The sequence below is a fragment of the Hyperolius riggenbachi genome, chromosome 10 (genome assembly GCF_040937935.1).
Source record: "Hyperolius riggenbachi isolate aHypRig1 chromosome 10, aHypRig1.pri, whole genome shotgun sequence".
Classification (NCBI taxonomy): domain Eukaryota; kingdom Metazoa; phylum Chordata; class Amphibia; order Anura; family Hyperoliidae; genus Hyperolius; species Hyperolius riggenbachi.
Window position 1 is genome coordinate 215,862,361 of NC_090655.1, and position 20,664 is coordinate 215,883,024.

At 46.0% G+C, this 20,664-nt stretch overlaps 1 protein-coding gene across 1 annotated transcript in view; it reads right to left on the bottom strand.

The window, feature by feature from the left end:
* Positions 1 to 8,383: 8,383 nt before the first annotated feature.
* Positions 8,384 to 20,664, bottom strand: part of LOC137536807 (zinc finger protein 157-like) — a 14,437-nt gene continuing 2,156 nt past the window's right edge. Inside the window, exons 2-5 of the mRNA XM_068259006.1 lie at positions 18,216 to 18,266; positions 14,875 to 15,298; positions 14,509 to 14,771; positions 8,384 to 8,484 (exon numbers count right to left, since the gene is read on the bottom strand). Of these exons, the coding sequence (XP_068115107.1) occupies positions 8,384 to 8,484; positions 14,509 to 14,771; positions 14,875 to 15,298; positions 18,216 to 18,266 (839 nt within the window). The remainder of the gene's footprint in view (positions 8,485 to 14,508; positions 14,772 to 14,874; positions 15,299 to 18,215; positions 18,267 to 20,664) is intronic.

Below are 20,664 nucleotides of genomic sequence, written 5' to 3' on the forward strand. Positions count from 1 at the left end.
TTTGGCAAAAAAATGATTTTTTTAACTTTCTGTGCTGACAGTTTTCAAATAAAGTAAAATTTCTGTATACATGCAGCGCGAAAAATGTGGACAAACATGTTTTTGATAAAAAAAAACCCATTCAGTGTATATTTATTGGTTTGGGTAAAAGTTATAGCGTTTACAAACTATGGTGCAAAAAGTGAATTTTCCCATTTTCAAGCATCTCTGACTTTTCTGACCCTCTGTCATGTTTCATGAGGGGCTAGAATTCCAGGATAGTATAAATACCCCCCAAATGACCCCATTTTGGAAAGAAGACATCCCAAAGTATTCACTGAGAGGCATAGTGAGTTCATAGAAGATATTATTTTTTGTCACAAGTAAGCGGAAAATGACACTTTGTGAAAAAAAAAAAAAAAAAAAAAAAGTTTCCATTTCTTCTAACTTGCGACAAAAAAAAATGAAATCTGCCACGGACTCACCATGCTCCTCTCTGAATACCTTGAAGTGTCTACTTTCCAAAATGGGGTCATTTGTGGGGTGTGTTTACTGTCCTGACATTTTGGGGGGTGCTAAATTGTAAGCACCCCTGTAAAGCCTGGAGGTGCTCATTGGACTTTGGACCCCTTAGCGCAGTTAGGGTGCAAAAAAGTGCCACACATGTGGTATTGCCGTACTCAGGAGAAGTAGTATAATGTGTTTTGGGGTGTATTTTTACACATACCCATGCTGGGTGGGAGAAATATCTCTGTAAATGACAATTTGTTAATTTTTTTTACACACAATTGTCCATTTACAGAGATCTTTCTCCCACTCAGCATGGGTATGTGTAAAAATACACCACAAAACACATTATACTACTTCTCCTGAGTACGGCGATACCACATGTGTGGCACTTTTTTGCACCCTAACTGCGCTAAAGGGCCCAAAGTCCAATGAGTACCTTTAGAATTTCACAGGTCATTTTGAGAAATTTCGTTTCAAGACTACTCCTCACGGTTTAGGGCCCCTAAAATGCCAGGGCAGTATAGGAACCCCACAAATGACCCCATTTTAGAAAGAAGACACCCCAAGGTATTCCGTTAGGAGTATAGTGAGTTCATAGAAGATTTTATTTTTTTGTCAAAAGTTAGCGGAAATTGATTTTAATTGTGTTTTTTCACAAAGTGTCATTTTCCACTAACTTTTGACAAAAAATAAAATCTTCTATGAACTCACCATACTCCTAACGGAATACCTTGGGGTGTCTTCTTTCTAAAATGGGGTCATTTGTGGGGTTCCTATACTGCCCTGGCATTTTAGGGGCCCTAAACCGTGAGGAGTAGTCTTGAAACGAAATTTCTCAAAATGACCTGTGAAATTCTAAAGGTACTCATTGGACTTTGGGCCCTTTAGCGCAGTTAGGGTGCAAAAAAGTGCCACACATGTGGTATCGCCGTACTCAGGAGAAGTAGTACAATGTGTTTTGGGGTGTATTTTTACACATACCCATGCTGGGTGGGAGAAATACCTCTGTAAATGGACAATTGTGTGTAAAAAAATCAAAAGATTGTCATTTACAGAGGTATTTCTCCCACCCAGCATGGGTATGTGTAAAAATACACCCCAAAACACATTATACTACTTCTCCCGAGTACGGCGATACCACATGTGTGGCACTTTTTTGCACCCTAACTGCACTAAGGGGCCCAAAGTGCAATGAGTACCTTTAGGATTTCACAGGTCATTTTTGTTTCAAGACTACTCCTCACGGTTTAGGGCCCCTAAAATGCCAGGGCAGTATAGGAACCCCACTAATGACCCCATTTTAGAAAGAAGACACCCCAAGGTATTCCGTTAGGAGTATGGTGAGTTCATAGAAGTTTTTATTTTTTTGTCACAAGTTAGCGGAAATTGATTTTAATAGTTTTTTTTCACAAAGTGTCATTTTCCGCTAACTTGTGACAAAAAATAAAATCTTCTATGAACTCACCATACTCCGTACGGAATACCTTTGGGTGTCTTCTTTCTAGAATGGGGTCATTTGTGGGGTTCCTATACTGCCCTGGCATTTTAGGGGCCCTAAACCGTGAGGAGTAGTCTTGAAACCAAATGTCGCAAAATGACCTGTGAAATCCTAAAGGTACTCATTGGACTTTGGGCCCCTTAGCGTACTTAGGGTGTAAAAAAGTGTCACACATGTGGTACCGCCGTACTCAGGAGAAGTAGTATAATGCGTTTTGGGGTGTATTTTTACACATACCCATGCTAAGTGGGAGAAATATCTCTGTAAATGACAATTGTTTGATTTTTTTACACACAATTGTCCATTTACATAGAAATTTCTCCCATCCAGCATGGGTATGTGTAAAAATACACCCCAAAACACATTATACTACTTTTCCTGAGTACAGCGGTACCACATGTGTGACAATTTTTGCAGCCTAGGTGCGCTAAGGGGCCCAACGTCCTATTCACAGGTCATTTTGAAGCATTTGTTTTCTAGACTACTCCTCGCGGTTTAGGGCCCCTAAAATGCCAGGGCAGTATAGGAACCCCACAAGTGACCCCATTTTAGAAAGAAGACACCCCAAGGTATTCCGTTAGGTGTATGGCGAGTTCATAGAAGATTTTATTTTTTGTCACAAGTTAGTGAAAAATGACTTTGTGAAAAAAAAACAATAAAAATTAATTTCCGCTAACTTTTGACAAAAATAAAATCTTCTATGAACTCGTCATACACCTAACAGAATACCTTGGGGTGTCTTTTTTTCTAAAATAGGGTCACTTGTGGGGTTCCTATACCGCCCTGGCATTTTACAGGCCCAAAACCGTGAGTAGTCTGGAAACCAAATGTCTCAAAATGACTGTTCAGGGGTATAAGCATCTGCAAATTTTGATGACAGGTGGTCTATGAGGGGGCGAATTTTGTGGAACCGGTCATAAGCAGGGTGGCCTTTTAGATGACAGGTTGTATTGGGCCTGATCTGATGGATAGGAGTGCTAGGGGGGTGACAGGAGGTGATTGATGGGTGTCTCAGGGGGTGGTTAGAGGGGAAAATAGATGCAATCAATGCACTGGGGAGGTGATCGGAAGGGGGTCTGAGGGGGATCTGAGGGATTGGCCGAGTGATCAGGAGCCCACACGGGGCAAATTGGGGCCTGATCTGATGGGTAGGTGTGCTAGGGGGTGACAGGAGGTGATTGATGGGTGTCTCAAGGTGTGATTAGAGGGGGGAATAGATGCAAGCAATGCACTGGCGAGGTGATCAGGGCTGGGGTCTGAGGGCATTCTGAGGGTGTGGGCGGGTGATTGAGTGCCCTAGGGGCAGATAGGGGTCTAATCTGATAGGTAGCAGTGACAGGGGGTGATTGATGGGTAATTAGTGGGTGTTTAGGGTAGAGAATAGATGGAAACACTGCGCTTGGGTGGTGATCTGATGTCGGATCTGCGGGCGATCTATTGGTGTGGGTGGGTGATCAGTTTGCCCGCAAGGGGCAGGTTAGGGGCTGATTGATGGGTGGCAGTGACAGCGGGTGGTTGATGGGTGGAAGTGACAGGGGGTGATTGATGGGTGGCAGTGACAGGGGGTGATTGATGGGTGATTGATAGGTGATTGACAGGTAATCAGTGGGTTATTACAGGGGAGAACAGATGTAAATATTGCACTGGCGAATTGATAAGGGGGGGTCTGAGGGCAATCTGAGCGTGTAGGCGGGCGATTGGGTGCCCGCAAGGGGCAGATTAGGGTCTGATCTGATGGGTAACAGTGACAGGTGGTGATAGGGGGTGATTGATGGGTAATTAGTGGGTGTTTAGAGGAGAGAATAGATGTAAACGCTGCGCTTGGGTGGTGATCTGATGTCGGATCTGCGGGCGATCTATTGGTGTGGGTGGGTGATCAGATTGCCCGCAAGGGGCAGGTTAGGGGCTGATTGTTGGGTGGCAGTGACGGGGTGATTGATGGGTGATAGGTGATTGGCAGGTGATTGACAGGTGGTCAGTGGGTTATTACAGGGAAGGACAGATGTAATTAATGCACTGGCGAATTGATAAGGGGGGGGTCTGAGGGCAATCTGAGCGTGTGGGCGGGTGATTGGGTGCCCGCAAGGGGCAGATTAGGGTCTGATCTGATAGGTAACAGTGACAGGTGGTGATAGGGGGTGATTGATGGGTGATTGATGGGTAATTAGTGGGTGTTTAGAGAAGATAACAGATGTAAACAATACATTTGGGAGGTAATCTGACGGCGGGTTTGCGGGCGATCTAATGGTGTGGGTGGGTGATCAGATTGCCCGCAAGGGGCAGGTTAGGGGCTGATTGATGGGTGGCAGTGACAGGGGGTGATTGATGGGTGATAGGTGATTGGCAGGTGATTGACAGGTGATCAGTGGGTTATTACAGGGAAGAACAGATGTAATTAATGCACTGGTGAATTGATAAGGGGGGGTCAGAGGGCAATCTGAGCGTGTGGGCGGGTGATTGGGTGCCCGCAAGGGGCAGATTAGGGTCTGATCTGATAGGTAAAAGTGACAGGTGGTGATAGGGGGTGATTGATGGGTGATTGATGGGTAATTAGTGTGTGTTTAGAGGAGAGAATAGATGTAAACAATGGATTTGGGAGGTGATCTGATGTCGGATCTGCGGGCGATCTATTGGTGTGGGGGGGTGATCAGATTGCCCGCAAGGGGCAGGTTAGGGGCTGGCTGATGGGTGGCAGTGACAGGGGGTGATTGACGGGTGATTGATGGGTGATTGACAGGTGATTGACAGGTGATTGACAGGTGATCAGGGGGATAGATGCATACAGTAAACAGGGGGGGTGGTCTGGGGGGGGGGGTCTGGGGAGAATCTGAGGGGTGGGGGGTGATCAGGAGGGGGCAGGGAGCAGGGTGGGGGATAAAAAAAAAAATAGCGTTGACAGATAGTGACAGGGAGTGATTGATGGGTGATTAGGGGGGTGATTGGGTGCAAACAGGGGTCTGGGGGGTGGGCAGGGGGGGGTCTGATGGGTGCTGTGGGCGATCTGGGGCAGGGGGGGGGGGAAAATCAGTGTGCTTGGTGCAGACTAGGGTGGCTGCAGCCTGCCCTGGTGGTCCCTCGGACACTGGGACCACCAGGGCAGGAGGCAGCCTGTATAATACACTTTGTAAACATTACAAAGTGTATTATACACTTTGTATGCGGCGATCGCGGGGTTAACATCCCGCCGGCGCTTCCGTATGGCCGGCGGGATGTTGCGGCGGGTGAGCGGCGCCAGGCGGAGGCGGAGGATCGCGTCACTGATGACGCGATCGCTCCGCCCATGCCCCTACAAGGACCGCCGCCAATTGTCAATACGGCGGTCCTTGCGGGGTGCACTTCCCGGCCGCCAATTGTACATACGGCGGTCGGGAAGTGGTTAAGAAGGAAAATTACACCAAGCTTTGCTTTTTTTAGTAGGAGGGATTTTTGGTCTCTTTTATCCTCCTATACATTCTTAGAAGTTTGGGTCACCCTGAGCTACTTGGCTACTCTGTTGTACTGGTCCAAGCCCTATCTCATACAGCGATATCAATCTCTGCTATGGCTATCATTCATGAAAGGGCTGTTGGTATGGAGAATCAGTGTGGGAAACCACTGCTGATGGTGTTTTAGAGTTCTGGCTGCTGATTCATAAAAAAGTATCCAGGTGCGGTAGCAGTGCAGAGATTCCCTGAACTAGGCTGGCGGTAGGCTTGCGGAGACACGGAAGCTGCCGAGTTAATACATTTCTCTGTGTTCCACTCTACTGTAGCTGCCTGGGAGGTCTCTGTGTCTCCATTCACTTAACATTGTTATCGCCACATCAGAGGAAGCGGTACTTCCCGACCTCACACCGCTTGCGGTGATCTTTATGAATTAACATTTTGCTACATTTTTTACAACAATCACCGCACAAGGCGGTGATTTATCGCTCTGCTCGGTAATGTCAGCTTTTGATGTGGAAGGAGCCTTTATGAATGCAGATTTTGCTACGTGTGCGGGAAAGTCAGCTGTTTTAAGCATTTCCGCATGTGGAAATGCTTTATGAATGATAGCCTATGCAGTGATGAGAACCAAAGGTCTGAAATAGGCTGTCACATGTGGGTTTGATATGACTGTGTAAAACTTAAAGCTATAGGCTTGCTTGGCTTACTAAGGGTGAAAAGGAATAATTTGCATATTTAGTAGCGGTGCATTGTGGGTAATCACAAATGTTCACTTATAGCTGCATTATTGCATATTTCTTTCTGTTTTAGGGAGGCAAATTACACCAAGCTTTGGTTTTTTTAGTAGGAGGTCTTTTTGGTCCCTTTTATCCCCCTATACATTACGAGTGGTTTGGGTCACCCTGAGCTGATTGGTTACTCTGTTGTACTGGTCCAAGCCCTATCTCATTCAGCTGTATCAATCCCTGCCATGTACTGATGAGGACCAAAAGTCTGAAACAGGCTGTCACATGTGGGTTTGATATAACTGTGTAAAATTTAAAGCTATGTGCTTATTATACACCAGCGGCTCTGGATGCTTGCTTGGCTTACCAAGAGAGAAAAGGGGTAATTTTCATATTTAGTAGCAGTGCATTGTGGGTAACCACAAATGTTCACTTATAGCTGAATTCTTGCAGATTTCCTTCTGTTTTAAAAAGGCAAATTACACCAATACAGTGTGCGGCATTACAGGAAGTGACGACAGTGGAACACACGCTGGAACGCGGAAAAGGTGAGTCATCCCCGCCCGCTGCCTCTTACTAATAGTGGCGGCTGCTACTGTACTTAAGCAGGAGGGGGAGCACACATGGGGGACCAAGGTGGGGAAAGGGGAGGTCCTGCTGAGCTGAAGCTGGAGGGGGAGTGCACATGGGGGACCCAGGTGAGGGGGGGGGGTTCCTGCTGAGCTTAAGCTGGAGGTAGAGCACACATGGGGGACCCAGTTGAGGGGGGGGGGCCCAACCCCCCTCCCCAGCACTGTGCCCAATACCCCCCTTCCTGCCCTCTACCCTCTTATGCGGCGTATGCTACGCCGCGGGTCGGCTAGTACTCTATAATAAAGGTTATCTTGCTGTGGCTAATATTTTAGTTCTTAGTTCAGTTGCACTTCATCTAGTCTAGGACTGGTAGTCTCTGGCTCCTTAAAGACCAGAACCTTTTTCCAATTCTTACTATGTGATGACTGTGATTGGCTCACATTGATCACATGGCCAGAAGCCAATCAAATTGGCTACTAACCAGTGCATAGAATTAAGCTGTCTACTGGCAATGGGATAAACATGATTTCGGCGGGAGCTTGCAGAGCTGTGCTGTGAACTCTACATCCTGGCAGAGGTAAGAGACTGCAAACAGGACGTAGATTTCAGCAGCACGCGGAAGAAGAAGCCCAAATAAGTTCACTAAGGTGTGACAGTCTGGGCATGATTAGACTCTCCACATACCATGCATCTCTCAGAACCTCAAGACTCGGTCAGATAACTCGCTTTAGGCCCTCAGTGCTTTATCAGAACTGTATGTTATTATTTATTTAAAGGAAGACCATTTCATACAGGCAAGATGTGTCAATAACAGCAAAGCTGTATGAGATGACAGGATTGAACAATATAATATTGATGTATTTTAATACTGTATAGGAATACAAATGATTACTTCTATTGTTGGGACGTGCATAGAGTTATGTTTTGACGTAATGTGTTTGTCATTTTATTGCTAAATAAAGTTTTTATTCTCAAAATGTATAGTTTTCTGTATCGATACAATGTTAGGTGGAGTTATGTCTGCTTTTATGAGGATAGGGGGACTTATCAGGTAACAGCAAAAAAATAAGACTAGTTCTATAAACATTTCTCTGTATGTCTGTCCTTTACAAGTATCTAACCCCAGAACGATTGGACTTTATGGACGTATGTCTTTTTTCATAACTATGTAACATACTACACCCAAGATTTCTCTTTACTCAAGATTTCAGGTTTAAACACAGTTATAGTTAACAGCAGTGTTCCACAAGGCTGTGTACCTGGGCCAGTTGTTTTAAGTTGTCAATAAACAACCTACTGTTAACAACACAGAGTAGTATGTAGTGGTTGGCTGATAGCTGGGGAGGTTTCAAATATCATGGTGTACATAGGCTCTGATGTAAGAGCTAAGTTTAATTCAATGTGTTTTGTTTTTTTCACAAATACTGCCAGGGCTATGTGGTACATTTGAGACACAGAATGGGTTATGTGAGTTAAATAATTGGCTGAGAAGTTGGTGCAGGAATGAGGGGGGGGAGGGGGAAGGTTCTTGGAGAGGCAGACTGCAGCCACTACAAACAAATAGCGAGAAAATATTGTAGTTTAAATTTTGAGAAATTTGAACTAGTGAGGGGTTGATACACTTATCCATGATATAGACAAGGACTGGTATAGCCAGGATGAAAGCATTCAAGTCATCCTGCATAGAGCTCCACCATACCAGCCATACCAGTCAACATGGTACATGATTTAGGTGTGGGGTTCTGTAAGAGTGGAGACAAAGCCTCCCCATCTCCTACAAAGTCCACAAATGTGAGGATATGAAGAAGAGAAGAACCGAGAGCCCGATATGGTGTAGTATGTCAAGGTAATTGGATAATTAGAAAGAGTATGAATTGTATACTCACAAACCAGGGTTACCTCCAGGCAACCACTGTATAGGCAGGTGAGGAGATTAGCCTGTCCTCACTCAGGAATAAGAAGTCGCTCTCTGTAGGCTTGAAAAACAAGAAGGGGTATCCCCCTCCACCAAAAGGTGGATACAATCAGTATTATGGTAGAGAACAGAGGCGCCAAAAGGATAAAAACAATATTTAAAAGTTTTAAAATTATTGCTTAGGAGGCAGTGGTGGACTCACCTCCCACAAGCAGACACAACAACTGTGTATTCACAAAAGGGACATTTATTGGTATACTCCAAATAAGGTCGCAACGCGTTTCGCAGGTCAAACCCGCTTCATCAGGCAATTATAGGAAGGAGCACACAACAGCAGTATGTCCAGATAGCACATGGCGCCTCACCTGAGGCGCCAGGTGCTATCTGGACATACTGCTGTTGTGTGCTCCTTCCTATAATTGCCTGATGAAGCGGGTTTGACCTGCGAAACGCGTTGCGACCTTATTTGGAGTATACCAATAAATGTCCCTTTTGTGAATACACAGTTGTTGTGTCTGCTTGTGGGAGGTGAGTCCACCACTGCCTCCTAAGCAATAATTTTAAAACTTTTAAATATTGTTTTTATCCTTTTGGCGCCTCTGTTCTCTACCATAATACAAATGTGAGGATATGTTCTGGGAAGCTAATGTTAGAATCTTGGAGGTATAATTCCCCTTCCAGGTAAATGGTTCTAGAGGGTCACTTTTGACCCTATACCTATTTAGTCTAGCTAGTGGGGAGGAGTTCTGTACCGTTCTGGTTTTTCTTCTGCCACTTTCTTTTATTTCTTCTTTTTCTTGCTTGCAAAATCATTTCCTGGCCGACGTTCCCCATCAAACTTCCACTGCTGATTGTTGCTTCCTGCCCCTTTATTGCTGTCCACATCCCCAGCAGGTCTAACCTAATGCTCACATGTGACAGGAAGCATCGCTTCCTGGTGGTAGTAAAAGGGGAATCAGATAGGGTGTTAAAGAAGTCGTTGGGTGATAAAATTGCCCTAGTGAGTTTTAAACAGCCTTCGGGGTGCTAACTATAATTGGGGACCCAGACCTCTTCCTTGGTCCTCCACCAGGACTGTCAACTCCCTTTAAACAGACCCGCCACAGATCAACATGGTAATAGTGCTAGTATCTCAGATCCTGTCCCTCCTGTGCTCCCACCGCAGCCACTAGGTGTCCTTTGCCTTCCTCTTGGTCTTCCAAACATCATATGAAGTGACAGTCACACAATATGCAGAGAAACTCAGACCGAGAGCAAGGCAGAGAAGTAACCCCCCCCCCCCTTCCCCGTTGGGATCATCAGATAGTCAAACATTCATAGAGGAACATAGTAGAGGGGGTGCTCCAACGTTTTGTCCTACATTGTCGAAATGTCCTACGCTAATGACAGAATGATGGAAACTCCATCGAGGAGACCTACAAATCGAAATAACCTACTATGGAAATAGGCTGATTGTATATGTGTTTCACTGTATGATATTGCTAATAAAGTAATAATGGAAATAAGTTTGAAAATGTAGCAGCTATAGCTGATTCATCTGTGCTCAGGGCGGCTGCACAGCCCCTAGAAAGGGGCCTGCTCATTAGGACACACTTGCCGCTGCACTCCCTCCAACCACAGGCTATTACTCTGCACACTCGTAGGGTAAAACGATGAAGGGAAATGAGAGAACCTAAATGCGCATGTGCAGAGTGGGCGTGGAAAGTACTGAGCAGGGGCCCAAAAATGTTTAGCAGGGTGGCTCTGTGATCCATAGTTACATCCCTGCGCTTATCTCTACGCACTATCCTGCTGATATTTTACAGCTAAGAAATAACCTACATTTAATTCACTATGGCAATTTGGCATTGAGAGACACTCCTCACTATATGCTATGATGGCTGCTAACATACAGCTCATTCTCTCCATATTCCTCCTCTTAGGGCACTTTTTCTCCGTATGTATAATGGTGGCATGATGAGTATAGAAGACTTGTGTCACAGATGAGTAATATTATCCATCCCCCATCATCACACACGGCGATACGTTAAGGCAGGAGACACACCTGAGTGTGTGATGTGATGCCTGTTTTTTTGCCTCTGCATCATGCTGCAATCACCAGGGACGGTTTAGGGGGCCCAGGGGCAAGCTTAACCAAGGGGCCCCCCAAACTTAACCCCCCGGAAGTAACCTAACCCGCTGGCAGAGGGAGAGACAGGAACTATATACATACCTCTGGCTCTGGTTTGTTTCCAGCCTCTGTCTCCTTTGAGCGGTTTGGTTCCAGCATCTGTCTCCTCCAAACAGTTCGGTTCGGAGACAGACGCTGGAACCGAACAGCTTGGAGGAGACAAACGCTGGAACTGAACCGCTTGGAGGAGGTATGTATATAGATCATGTCCCTCCCTCTGCCAGCAGGTTCGGTTACTTACTTCACTGCCTGCACAGGGCCCCGGGGAGCAGTGTGAGCAAGAAGAATGTAGCAGGGTCGGCGCTGCTGGGGCCTCAGCAGAGGTCAGGGCCCCGGGGCAGATGCCCCCTTTGCCTCTATGGTAGCGCCGGCCCTGGCAATCACAAGGCAACGTTATCTTCATTTGTGATTTATGTATTTGAAGGTAATAAACAAAAGATGTAGAATCACGCTCAGTATGCCAAAAAAGCAGAAGGTTGTCTACAAAATTAGAATAGACAAACATATATAAATCCTGAATTGTGAGCAGATAATTAAAGGGGAACTGTAACCAACACAACACAATGAATAAAATTGCTTTTTTTACAATATTCATTCACAAATGATTTGTCATTGCTTGCCCATCATAAGCAGTTTCTTCTCCCTGATTTAGGGCCCGTTTCCACTGCAGCGGAAACCGCTCTGAATCCACAGAGTTTTCTCGCAGGCAAATCGCGCGGGGAAACTCTGCCATTGGAAACTATGGCGCCGCCAGCCGAATCGCTTACCCTAGCGATTTGGCTGACACTGGCCACAGATTTTGCGTGGGAGGCTGCGAATCCCATAGCCGTGCATTTGCCTGCGATCCCACACACTAGCTGGTCTCCCAGAAGAATTCAGCATAATAAACGCATACCTCCCAACATTTTGAGATGAGAAAGAGGGACACTTAAGCTACGCCCCTGCCACACCCCTGATCACGCCCCCAGCACACCCCTAGTCACACATACCATAAATATTTAATTGGAAAAATATGTTGTTTTATAATTCAAACCACACTGGTCCTTTCTATGCTGGTTCATTTTCCTTCATATTAACATTTTAAAATTAGTAATATATCAAATTAAAGGATGGAAATAAAGTTCAGAGTCAATCAAACACATTTTTTAGTAGAGAAATATATATATTTACATAGAAAGAGGGACAAAGTCCTGAAAGAGGGACAAATGTGGAGGAAAGCGGGACAGAGGGACAGGGCTCCCAAAGAGGGAATGTCCCTCCAAAAGAGGGACAGTTGGGAGCTATGTAAACGGCCTAGGATAAGCCTCATTGGAAGGGCGGGGATACATATTATTATACAGAAATATATAGGTACTAGCCGACCCGCGGCGTAGCATACGCCGCATAAGAGGGTAGAGGGCAGGAAGGGGGGTATTGGGCACAGCGCTGGGGAGGGGGGTTGGACCCCCCCCTCAACTGGGTCCCCCATGTGTGCTCTACCTCCAGCTTAAGCTCAGCAGGAACCCCCCCTCACCTGGGTCCCCCATGTGCACTCCCCCTCCAGCTTCAGCTCAGCAGGACCCCCCCCCCTTCCCCCACCTTGGTCCCCCATGTGTGCTCCCCCTCCTGCTTAAGTACAGTAGCAGCCGCCACTATTAGTAAGAGGCAGCGGGCGGGGATGACTCACCTTTTCCGCGTTCCAGCGTGTGTTCCACTGTCGTCACTTCCTGCAATGCCGCACACTGTATTGGTGTAATTTGCCTTTTTAAAACAGAAGGAAATCTGCAAGAATTCAGCTATAAGTAAACATTTGTGGTTACCCACAATGCACTGCTACTAAATATGAAAATTACCCCTTTTCTCCCTTGGTAAGCCAAGCAAGCATCCAGAGCCGCTGGTGTATAATAAGCACATAGCTTTAAATTTTACACAGTTATATCAAACCCACATGTGACAGCCTGTTTCAGACTTTTGGTCCTCATCAGTACATGGCAGGGATTGATACAGCTGAATGAGATAGGGCTTGGACCAGTACAACAGAGTAACCAATCAGCTCAGGGTGACCCACACCACTCGTAATGTATAGGGGGATAAAAGGGACCAAAAAGACCTCCTACTAAAAAAAGCAAAGCTTGGTGTAATTTGCCTCCCTAAAACAGAAAGAAATATGCAATAATGCAGCTATAAGTGAACATTTGTGATTACCCACAATGCACCACTACTAAATATGCAAATTATTCCTTTTCACCCTTAGTAAGCCAAGCAAGCCTATAGCTTTAAGTTTTACACAGTCATATCAAACCCACATGTGACAGCCTATTTCAGACCTTTGGTTCTCATCACTGCATAGGCTATCATTCATAAAGCATTTCCACATGCGGAAATGCTTAAAACAGCTGACTTTCCCGCACACGTAGCAAAATCTGCATTCATAAAGGCTCCTTCCACATCAAAAGCTGACATTACCGAGCAGAGCGATAAATCACCGCCTTGTGCGGTGATTGCTGTAAAAAATGTAGCAAAATGTTAATTCATAAAGATCACCGCAAGCGGTGTGAGGTCGGGAAGTACCGCTCCCTCTGATGTGGCGATAACAATGTTAAGTGAATGGAGACACAGAGACCTCCCAGGCAGCTACAGTAGAGTGGAACACAGAGAAATGTATTAACTCGGCAGCTTCCGTGTCTCCGCAAGCCTACCGCCAGCCTAGTTCAGGGAATCTCTGCACTGCTACCGCACCTGGATACTTTTTTATGAATCAGCAGCCAGAACTCTAAAACACCGTCAGCAGTGGTTTCCCACACTGATTCTCCATACCAACAGCCCTTTCGTGAATGATAGCCATAGCAGAGATTGATATCGCTGTATGAGATAGGGCTTGGACCAGTACAACAGAGTAGCCAAGCAGCTCAGGGTGACCCAAACTTCTAAGAATGTATAGGAGGATAAAAGAGACCAAAAATCCCTCCTACTAAAAAAAGCAAAGCTTGGTGTAATTCTCCTTCTTAAAACAGAAGCAAATCTGTAATAATTCCGCTATAAGTGAACATTTGTGGTTATCCACAATGCACTGCTACTGAATATACAAATTATCCCTTCTCGCCCTTGGTTTGATATGGCACTACTTCTTCTTTTTGCTTGGACCAGCCCCTTCTTCTTGCTTGGACCGGCCCTGGGGGCAGGGCGCTACTTCTTCTTCTTGTTTGAAGGTTGAGGCACTTACTCTATTATATATATAGATATCACGTTTTATAACGGATGGAACAAGAGCTTCTACAGCACCTGGAAGTAACCAGGAATTATGGGAAAAACTCATCACTGGAAGGGTAAGAGCTAAGAGAAACTAACAGGGTGAGTCCACCTGCCAGCGGTCACATATAGCTTCTAAGTAAGCGGAGCTTTGACCAACCACTCATCTCCATCTGTAAAATGTATCCACAGAAGGAAGACTTCACCTATTGGAATGTCACTAGCATCGCTGGCCGTGGATTATCAGATGCTTATGTAGGTTTTCTTCATCTGCAAAACCTTCCCTGCACTCAGAACATGGAAAAATATGCTTATCTCTGTGGAGTTTCTGGTGGCTAAAGAGTTATTCCTTCCGAGTAAAATCTTTGTCGCAAAACCAAACATGAAAAGGGCCACTCACCTGTGTGTATAATCTGGTGTATAATAAGGGCAGACTTCTTCATGAAACATTTCCCACACTCTGAACATGAAAAAAAGTCGCTCACCTGTGTGAATCCTCTGGTGTTTCAGAAAGCTGTCTTTCTTATTAAAACATTTCCCACACTGTGAATATGAAAAGAGAAACTCCCTTGTGTGCGTTCTCTGGTAGATGTTGAAATTGTGTATATGTGAAAAGCTTTTTCCGCACTCTAAACACACAAAAGGACGCTGACTGGTGTGAATTCTCTGGTGTGTAAGAAGGTTTCTTTTCACAGCGAAGCATTTCCCACACTCTGAACATGGAAAAGGCCGCTCCCATGTGGATTCTCTGGTGGCTAAGAAGAGCGTTCATCCGACTAAAAGCTTTTTAGAGCAGCCTTTTCCGTGCACAGAATGCGATAAGCATTCTGTGCACGGAAAAGGCTGCTCACCTCTGTGACTTCTCTGGTGTAAAAGGAGGACTTCTTTCTGAACAAAGGCTTTCCCACACTCTGAGCATGACAAATGACTTTCCCCGTGTGAATTTTCTGATGTCTGTGAAGGTTTTCTTCTTCATGAAACATTTCCCACACTGTGAACACGAGAAAGGCTGCTCACCATTGTGGGTCCTCTGATGGGCGTTGAGCTCTTGTTTAAGTGGAAAGCCTTTGCCACACTCTGAACAAGAAAACGGACGTTCATCTGTGTGAATTCTCTGGTGTGCGAGAAGATGTCCTTTCACCCTAAAGCATTTCCAACAGTCTGAACAAGAAAAAGGCTGCTCGCCTGTGTGAACTCGCTTGTGTATGGTGAGCGTTCCTTTCTCTGCTAAACCTTTCCCACATGAGCACGTGAATGGACACTCGCCTGTGTCTCCTAACAAGATGTGAGGCCCTTGTGTAACTTTTACCACATTCAGAACAAGTAACTATCTTTTTACTTTGGATTTGGAAGGATTTTTTGATGTACTGCCACTATGACATCTGGGATAGACGGTCTATCCCAGGGACGAATCTAGGGGGGGCAGGCGGGTATCTTGCCCCATGCGCAGTTTGTTGAATTCTTAAAAAGGCGGCAAAATTTGGATGGGGAATGGCAGTTTAGGCGCCAAAACCTGATCTTTAGTGTGAGAAAGCGCGGATGAGCCAGCGGCGGGCGGCTCTTTCCGCGCACAGTGGCCACACACACGGAAAGGCAGCCGCCTCCTCTCAGCATGAGGCGGCTGTCTCCGTGCAAGGTTGTGCGGTGCGTTGGACGCGGCGGTTAGCGCGCATACACCCGCTGCGGAGGTACCGCAGAGCGGGGCTGGTGTGGCTGGGACATGTAGTCCCTCTAGATTTAGAGTGACGCGTGCGCACGCACTCAGGCAGGGTTTATATGACAGCCAGAGGTAGTCAGCTGTCCAGGCTGGTCAGCTGACTCTGGCTTCACCTCTCATTGGTCCAGCACTGTGGGAGGTGCTGGAGAGGGATATGTGTATATATACTGCTGGCTGGTCATTCCTCGGGTGTCTGGCGTTGCGATCACATATGTGGGAGCACCCAGATCCGTAGTCAGATCCGCAAGTGTGCCGGGACCAGCTGGAGCTGTAATCCTACACTTAGCTAGATTCTGTTGATAGCTAAAGTACTAGTTTGATTGTGATTATCTGTTATGACCTATTGCCTGCTCGACTATCCTCCTGAACTCTGATCTTGTACCTCGATATTTCTGATACTCTGTTGCCGAACACCGGCTCGTTCCTTGACTCTGCTTCTGTCTCCTGATTTTGTACCTCGATATATCTGATACCCCGTTGCCGAACTCTGCCTGTACCTAGACCCCGCCTCTGCCTCCTGATCTTGTACTTTATCTGTCCGTGTGTGTACGACCTGGTTTGTCCGACCCCGAGAACCGACCTCACTATTGGAGGCGGTTCCCCGTCCTGTCAGTGGCACCTCCTCCTGAGTGTCACTTTCAGACAATCCTTCCTACTGTCGGTCTGACTCCTCCCGTCTTGGAGAGCTCAGGTCTGCGGAAGGAATCTGCGTTGTACTTGTACTGCGTTGTACTGCGTTGTACTGCGCTGAGGCTTGTCCTCAAATTGTTACTGTTACACCAAAACACTACACTCTACTCAGGTGAACAGAGGTTAGCTTGTATATCGGATTATCGGTGATACTGCAGATCACTTATAATCTGGTATACGTCTGTATTCCCCGTGATACTGCAGATCACCGGTAATCAGACCTCTCTGTGCTTCACCGATCGTTACATTTAGGTGCCAAAACTGGATGGGGAATGGCAGTTTAGGCGCCAAAACCTGACCTTGCCCCAGGCGCAACTTGGTCTAGATCCGTCCCTGGATAGACCTCTAGGGTACAGGATGTGCTGTGTCTGAAGATTCCCCAGGATCGGGGTGACCGAGGGATCTCTCCTCATAGTAGAGTCTGGGATGTATATTTCCAGTGATGGGGTTTTCGCCTTGAGAATATCGTATGACTACATTATCTTCTACATTATAATCTGTAGGTGGAATAAGACGTTCCTCCAAGGTGTTCCTGACATCTGTAACGATCGGTGTAACACAGAGAGGGTCTGATTACCGGTGATCTGCAGTATCACCGAGAATGCAGAATATACCCGATTATTGATGATCTGCAGTATCACCGATAATCAGATATATCTTCTAACCTCTGGACACCTGAGAGATGAGAATGTTTGGTGCAACAGTAATACTTTGAGGAAAGCACCCGTGGGATGGGTGCTAGACAGTAGAGGCTACTGTTATGGATCAGCTTCCTTCCACAGGCCTGATGCTCCCCAAGGGGCGGAGCCAGGCTGAGACAGTGGGAAGGACAGAACGTGAGTGACACCAATAGAGAAGGATCACTGACAGATCTGTGAACTATCTCCTAACAGGAGAGATAGTTCTCGAGGTCAGACAAGCCAGGTCGTTAACACACGGACAGATAAAGTACAGAGACAGTAGGCAGATTCAGAATTCAGAGACTAGCCGAGTTTTGGCAACAGAGAATCAGAATGACAAAGGTACAAAAATCAGAGATCAGGAGAATGGTCAGGAATGCAGAAAGTCATAACAGGTAATCAACAATGCCTAGACTTGAGTGTGAGCTCCAAGATTCTCACACTCCAGGAACTAGACTAGATAATACAGATGGTACAGAATTCCTAGACTAAGGTGTGAGTTCCTTAGCCATCAACACCTTGGAAACTGGTCTAGATAACAATACAGATAATAACAGAATTCCTAGGCTAAGGTGTGAGCTCCGTGATCATCAACACCTACGAAACTGACTAATAAACACACATATACTGACAAGGTCTGAGTGCTACTACGTAGTGATCGCAACGCCAGACACCAGATGAATGACCAGCACCCAGTATATATACACCGGCGCTCTCCAGCGCCACCCCTAAGTGCTGGACCAATGAAAGTTGCCGCAATTGTCAGCTGACCGGCTTGGTCAGCTGACCCTCTTCTGACTGCCATAAAGGCCCTACCTCTCTGCGCGCGCACGCGTATTCCTAAACCAGTGTGGACTATCAGTCCCAGCCACACCAGTCATGTGTTGTAATGTTTCTGCTGTGTTAGATGCGGAATCCGCCGCACCGCTGTCTGGGCGTGCGGCGTTTACTCCGCATTCCGCCTTACTGAGAGGAGCAGACCTATGCGAGCAACTTGCCGCATTGGACGCGGAATTTGCCGCCCTGTTGTTAGAGCATGCGGCGGTTTCTCCGCGCTCCGACTGCGCGCCAGCTGCCATGTTAAACGCGGAGTCAGCCGCCTCACCTTGAGTATTGGCGGCTACTTTTCCGCGTTTTCTCACAACATCATGTCCATCTGTTGGGGAGTAAACCAATATAACGATGACAAGCACATTCTTGTACTAAAGACTCATGTATGTGTGTCTTGTACATAATGGGGTCATACATCTTGATGCATGAACCAGCAGTAAATATATCGCGTACACATAGCGTGGGGTAATATTACCACGTGCACACATCGCCTGGTCAGGTCAGTGTAGCGTGTGCATATAACTGCCACACGATGCACTTCTTTAATCTAGCGTGTATAAAAAAACTTCTCATTCCTCGTGCACATGCTTGTGACAATATTTTAAAGGCACTTGTATTGTATTGACCCGAAGAAGCGGGCTGAGATCCATGAAATGCGTTGTCCTGTTAATCATGCTGAATAAATAATTTAATCTTTTTACATTTACCCTGTGGTGTGGGTTCTTACACCTGGAGTGGTAAAGACACCTCCACCTCCCTTATTATTTTTTGTTTCATTGCATTACCTATTTTTGGGTGCCTCCACCCCCCCCCCCCCCCCAGTACTAGTGCGTATAAAAGGCCTTATATGCTGACCATATGTAAATCTCTGCTTCTGTTCTAGCTACATTACTAACCATGTTCCCGTTCACTGATCCCAGGGCTACCGGGGGACACCATGGGGGGCGCGCGCGGGAGCACGGCTCTGCAGCAGAGCAGCCGCCCAGATGTGAGCTTCACGTCCAGACGGCAGAAATGGTTAAAGTGAACCCGAAGTGAAAATAAACTGATAAGAAAAACAATAGTATTTATCTTCCTATTCATAAAACTGACTACTACAAAAAACATGTAAAAAAGTAGACTGTGAATATTTTGTTGTCTCTGCTCAGTGGCATCCTATTAAGTGTCCCTAAATGAAAATACATGAACTATTGACCTTTTTCTATCTCCCTCTGTTCTCAGTTGTATTCTGCCAGGAAAACTTTTATGGCTGTAATTTGTTTATCAGTGATGTTAACTATATTCCCGACAAGGTACTACAAGACAGAAGCTGTCACTTCCATGCCTAAAATTAACTCTGTCATGCAGAAAAACAAAACAAGTAAAGCAGCCTGGCTATTAATATGTTTTGCACTGAACATAAAAGTTTACCTTATGTTGCATGTCGCCTCAGGTACACTTTAAAGGACCACTCCAGTAAAAAAGTAAGCCGTTAAAATCTGACAAAACCAACAGGTTGTTTTTTTTTTGCATTAGTCCATCGCCTCATGGGGGATTCTCAGGGTTTACTTTTGTTTTCAAAAGCATTTCCACAATGGCAATTTCTAAGTCTAACTGACAACATAGTGTGCAAGTGGTAGGGAGACTGGCTGGTATCTTACTATTTTGGCCGTTGAACTGCCGTTGAGGAAATGCTGTTGAAAACAAAGAAAACCCTGAGAATCCCCCATGAGGAGACGGATTAGTCTGCTGGTTCTATCAGATTTTAACTGCTTACCTTTTTTTCGCTGGAGTGGTCCTTTAATACAGAATCTCTTCTTGTACAGGGAGTCTTCTTATTCCCAGGACGGTACACAGGAAGATCACACCATCCCTGACCCTCACCATAATCAGGTAGGTGGATCTTCCTGTGTACCATCCTGGGAATATCACCTAGTTAGAAAAGCAAAAAAGTTAGTTGCATATGCGCCCATGTGTTTATCAGACAATGAGGAATCTAGAGACGTCTTACTACTATTCTCTCCTTTACAAGAAATGATCTCTTATCCAGTGATGTGTGGGGCTGCCGTTTCTCCATTATGACATCCTTGTAGACAGGGGAGGACTGGCCGGGGGGGGGGGGGGGATTTCCCTCCAGGCTGCCTCTCATTTAATGATTTAGGGCTGGCAGAACCACCAACCATTTTAATAATTATCGAATTGGATGAAAATCTGTACCGCTACAAGCATGCCCAATCAACAATTCGAGTGATTTCGGGTGGGAATTAGTTGAATGTATCGATCTGAAATGCTGGGAAATCTCGGGCCGATGTGGTTGATCAAGTACGATAAACAATGAACGCGATGGAAACCCTGGCCGTTGTCCCTCAAAATGTATTATGTGCCCCACAGTGCCTGTTCATTTATAATTAACCTGTCACACTGTCCCTCGAGTGTCCTTGCTGTATTTCTGCATTGGCGCCCCATGTGACTACTGGCATATAGCATGTGGGGCGTATGTGGGATGTCATTTGGGCTTCGGGTGCCGTGAAAACGGGCCTCTAGTTTGTGTTTTCCCCCAGGCCAAAAGGTCCCAGTCCTCTCCTGCTTGTAGAGGTACTCGTGTTCTTCTAAATACACAGAGACATGATGCCTTATGAACCTGAGAGATACATCAACCACCCAGACACAACACCTGTGTTACTGGAAAATGTCCCATAATTCTCAGCACTGCTCACCTCACCCATCAGCAGCTCAGTTATCTA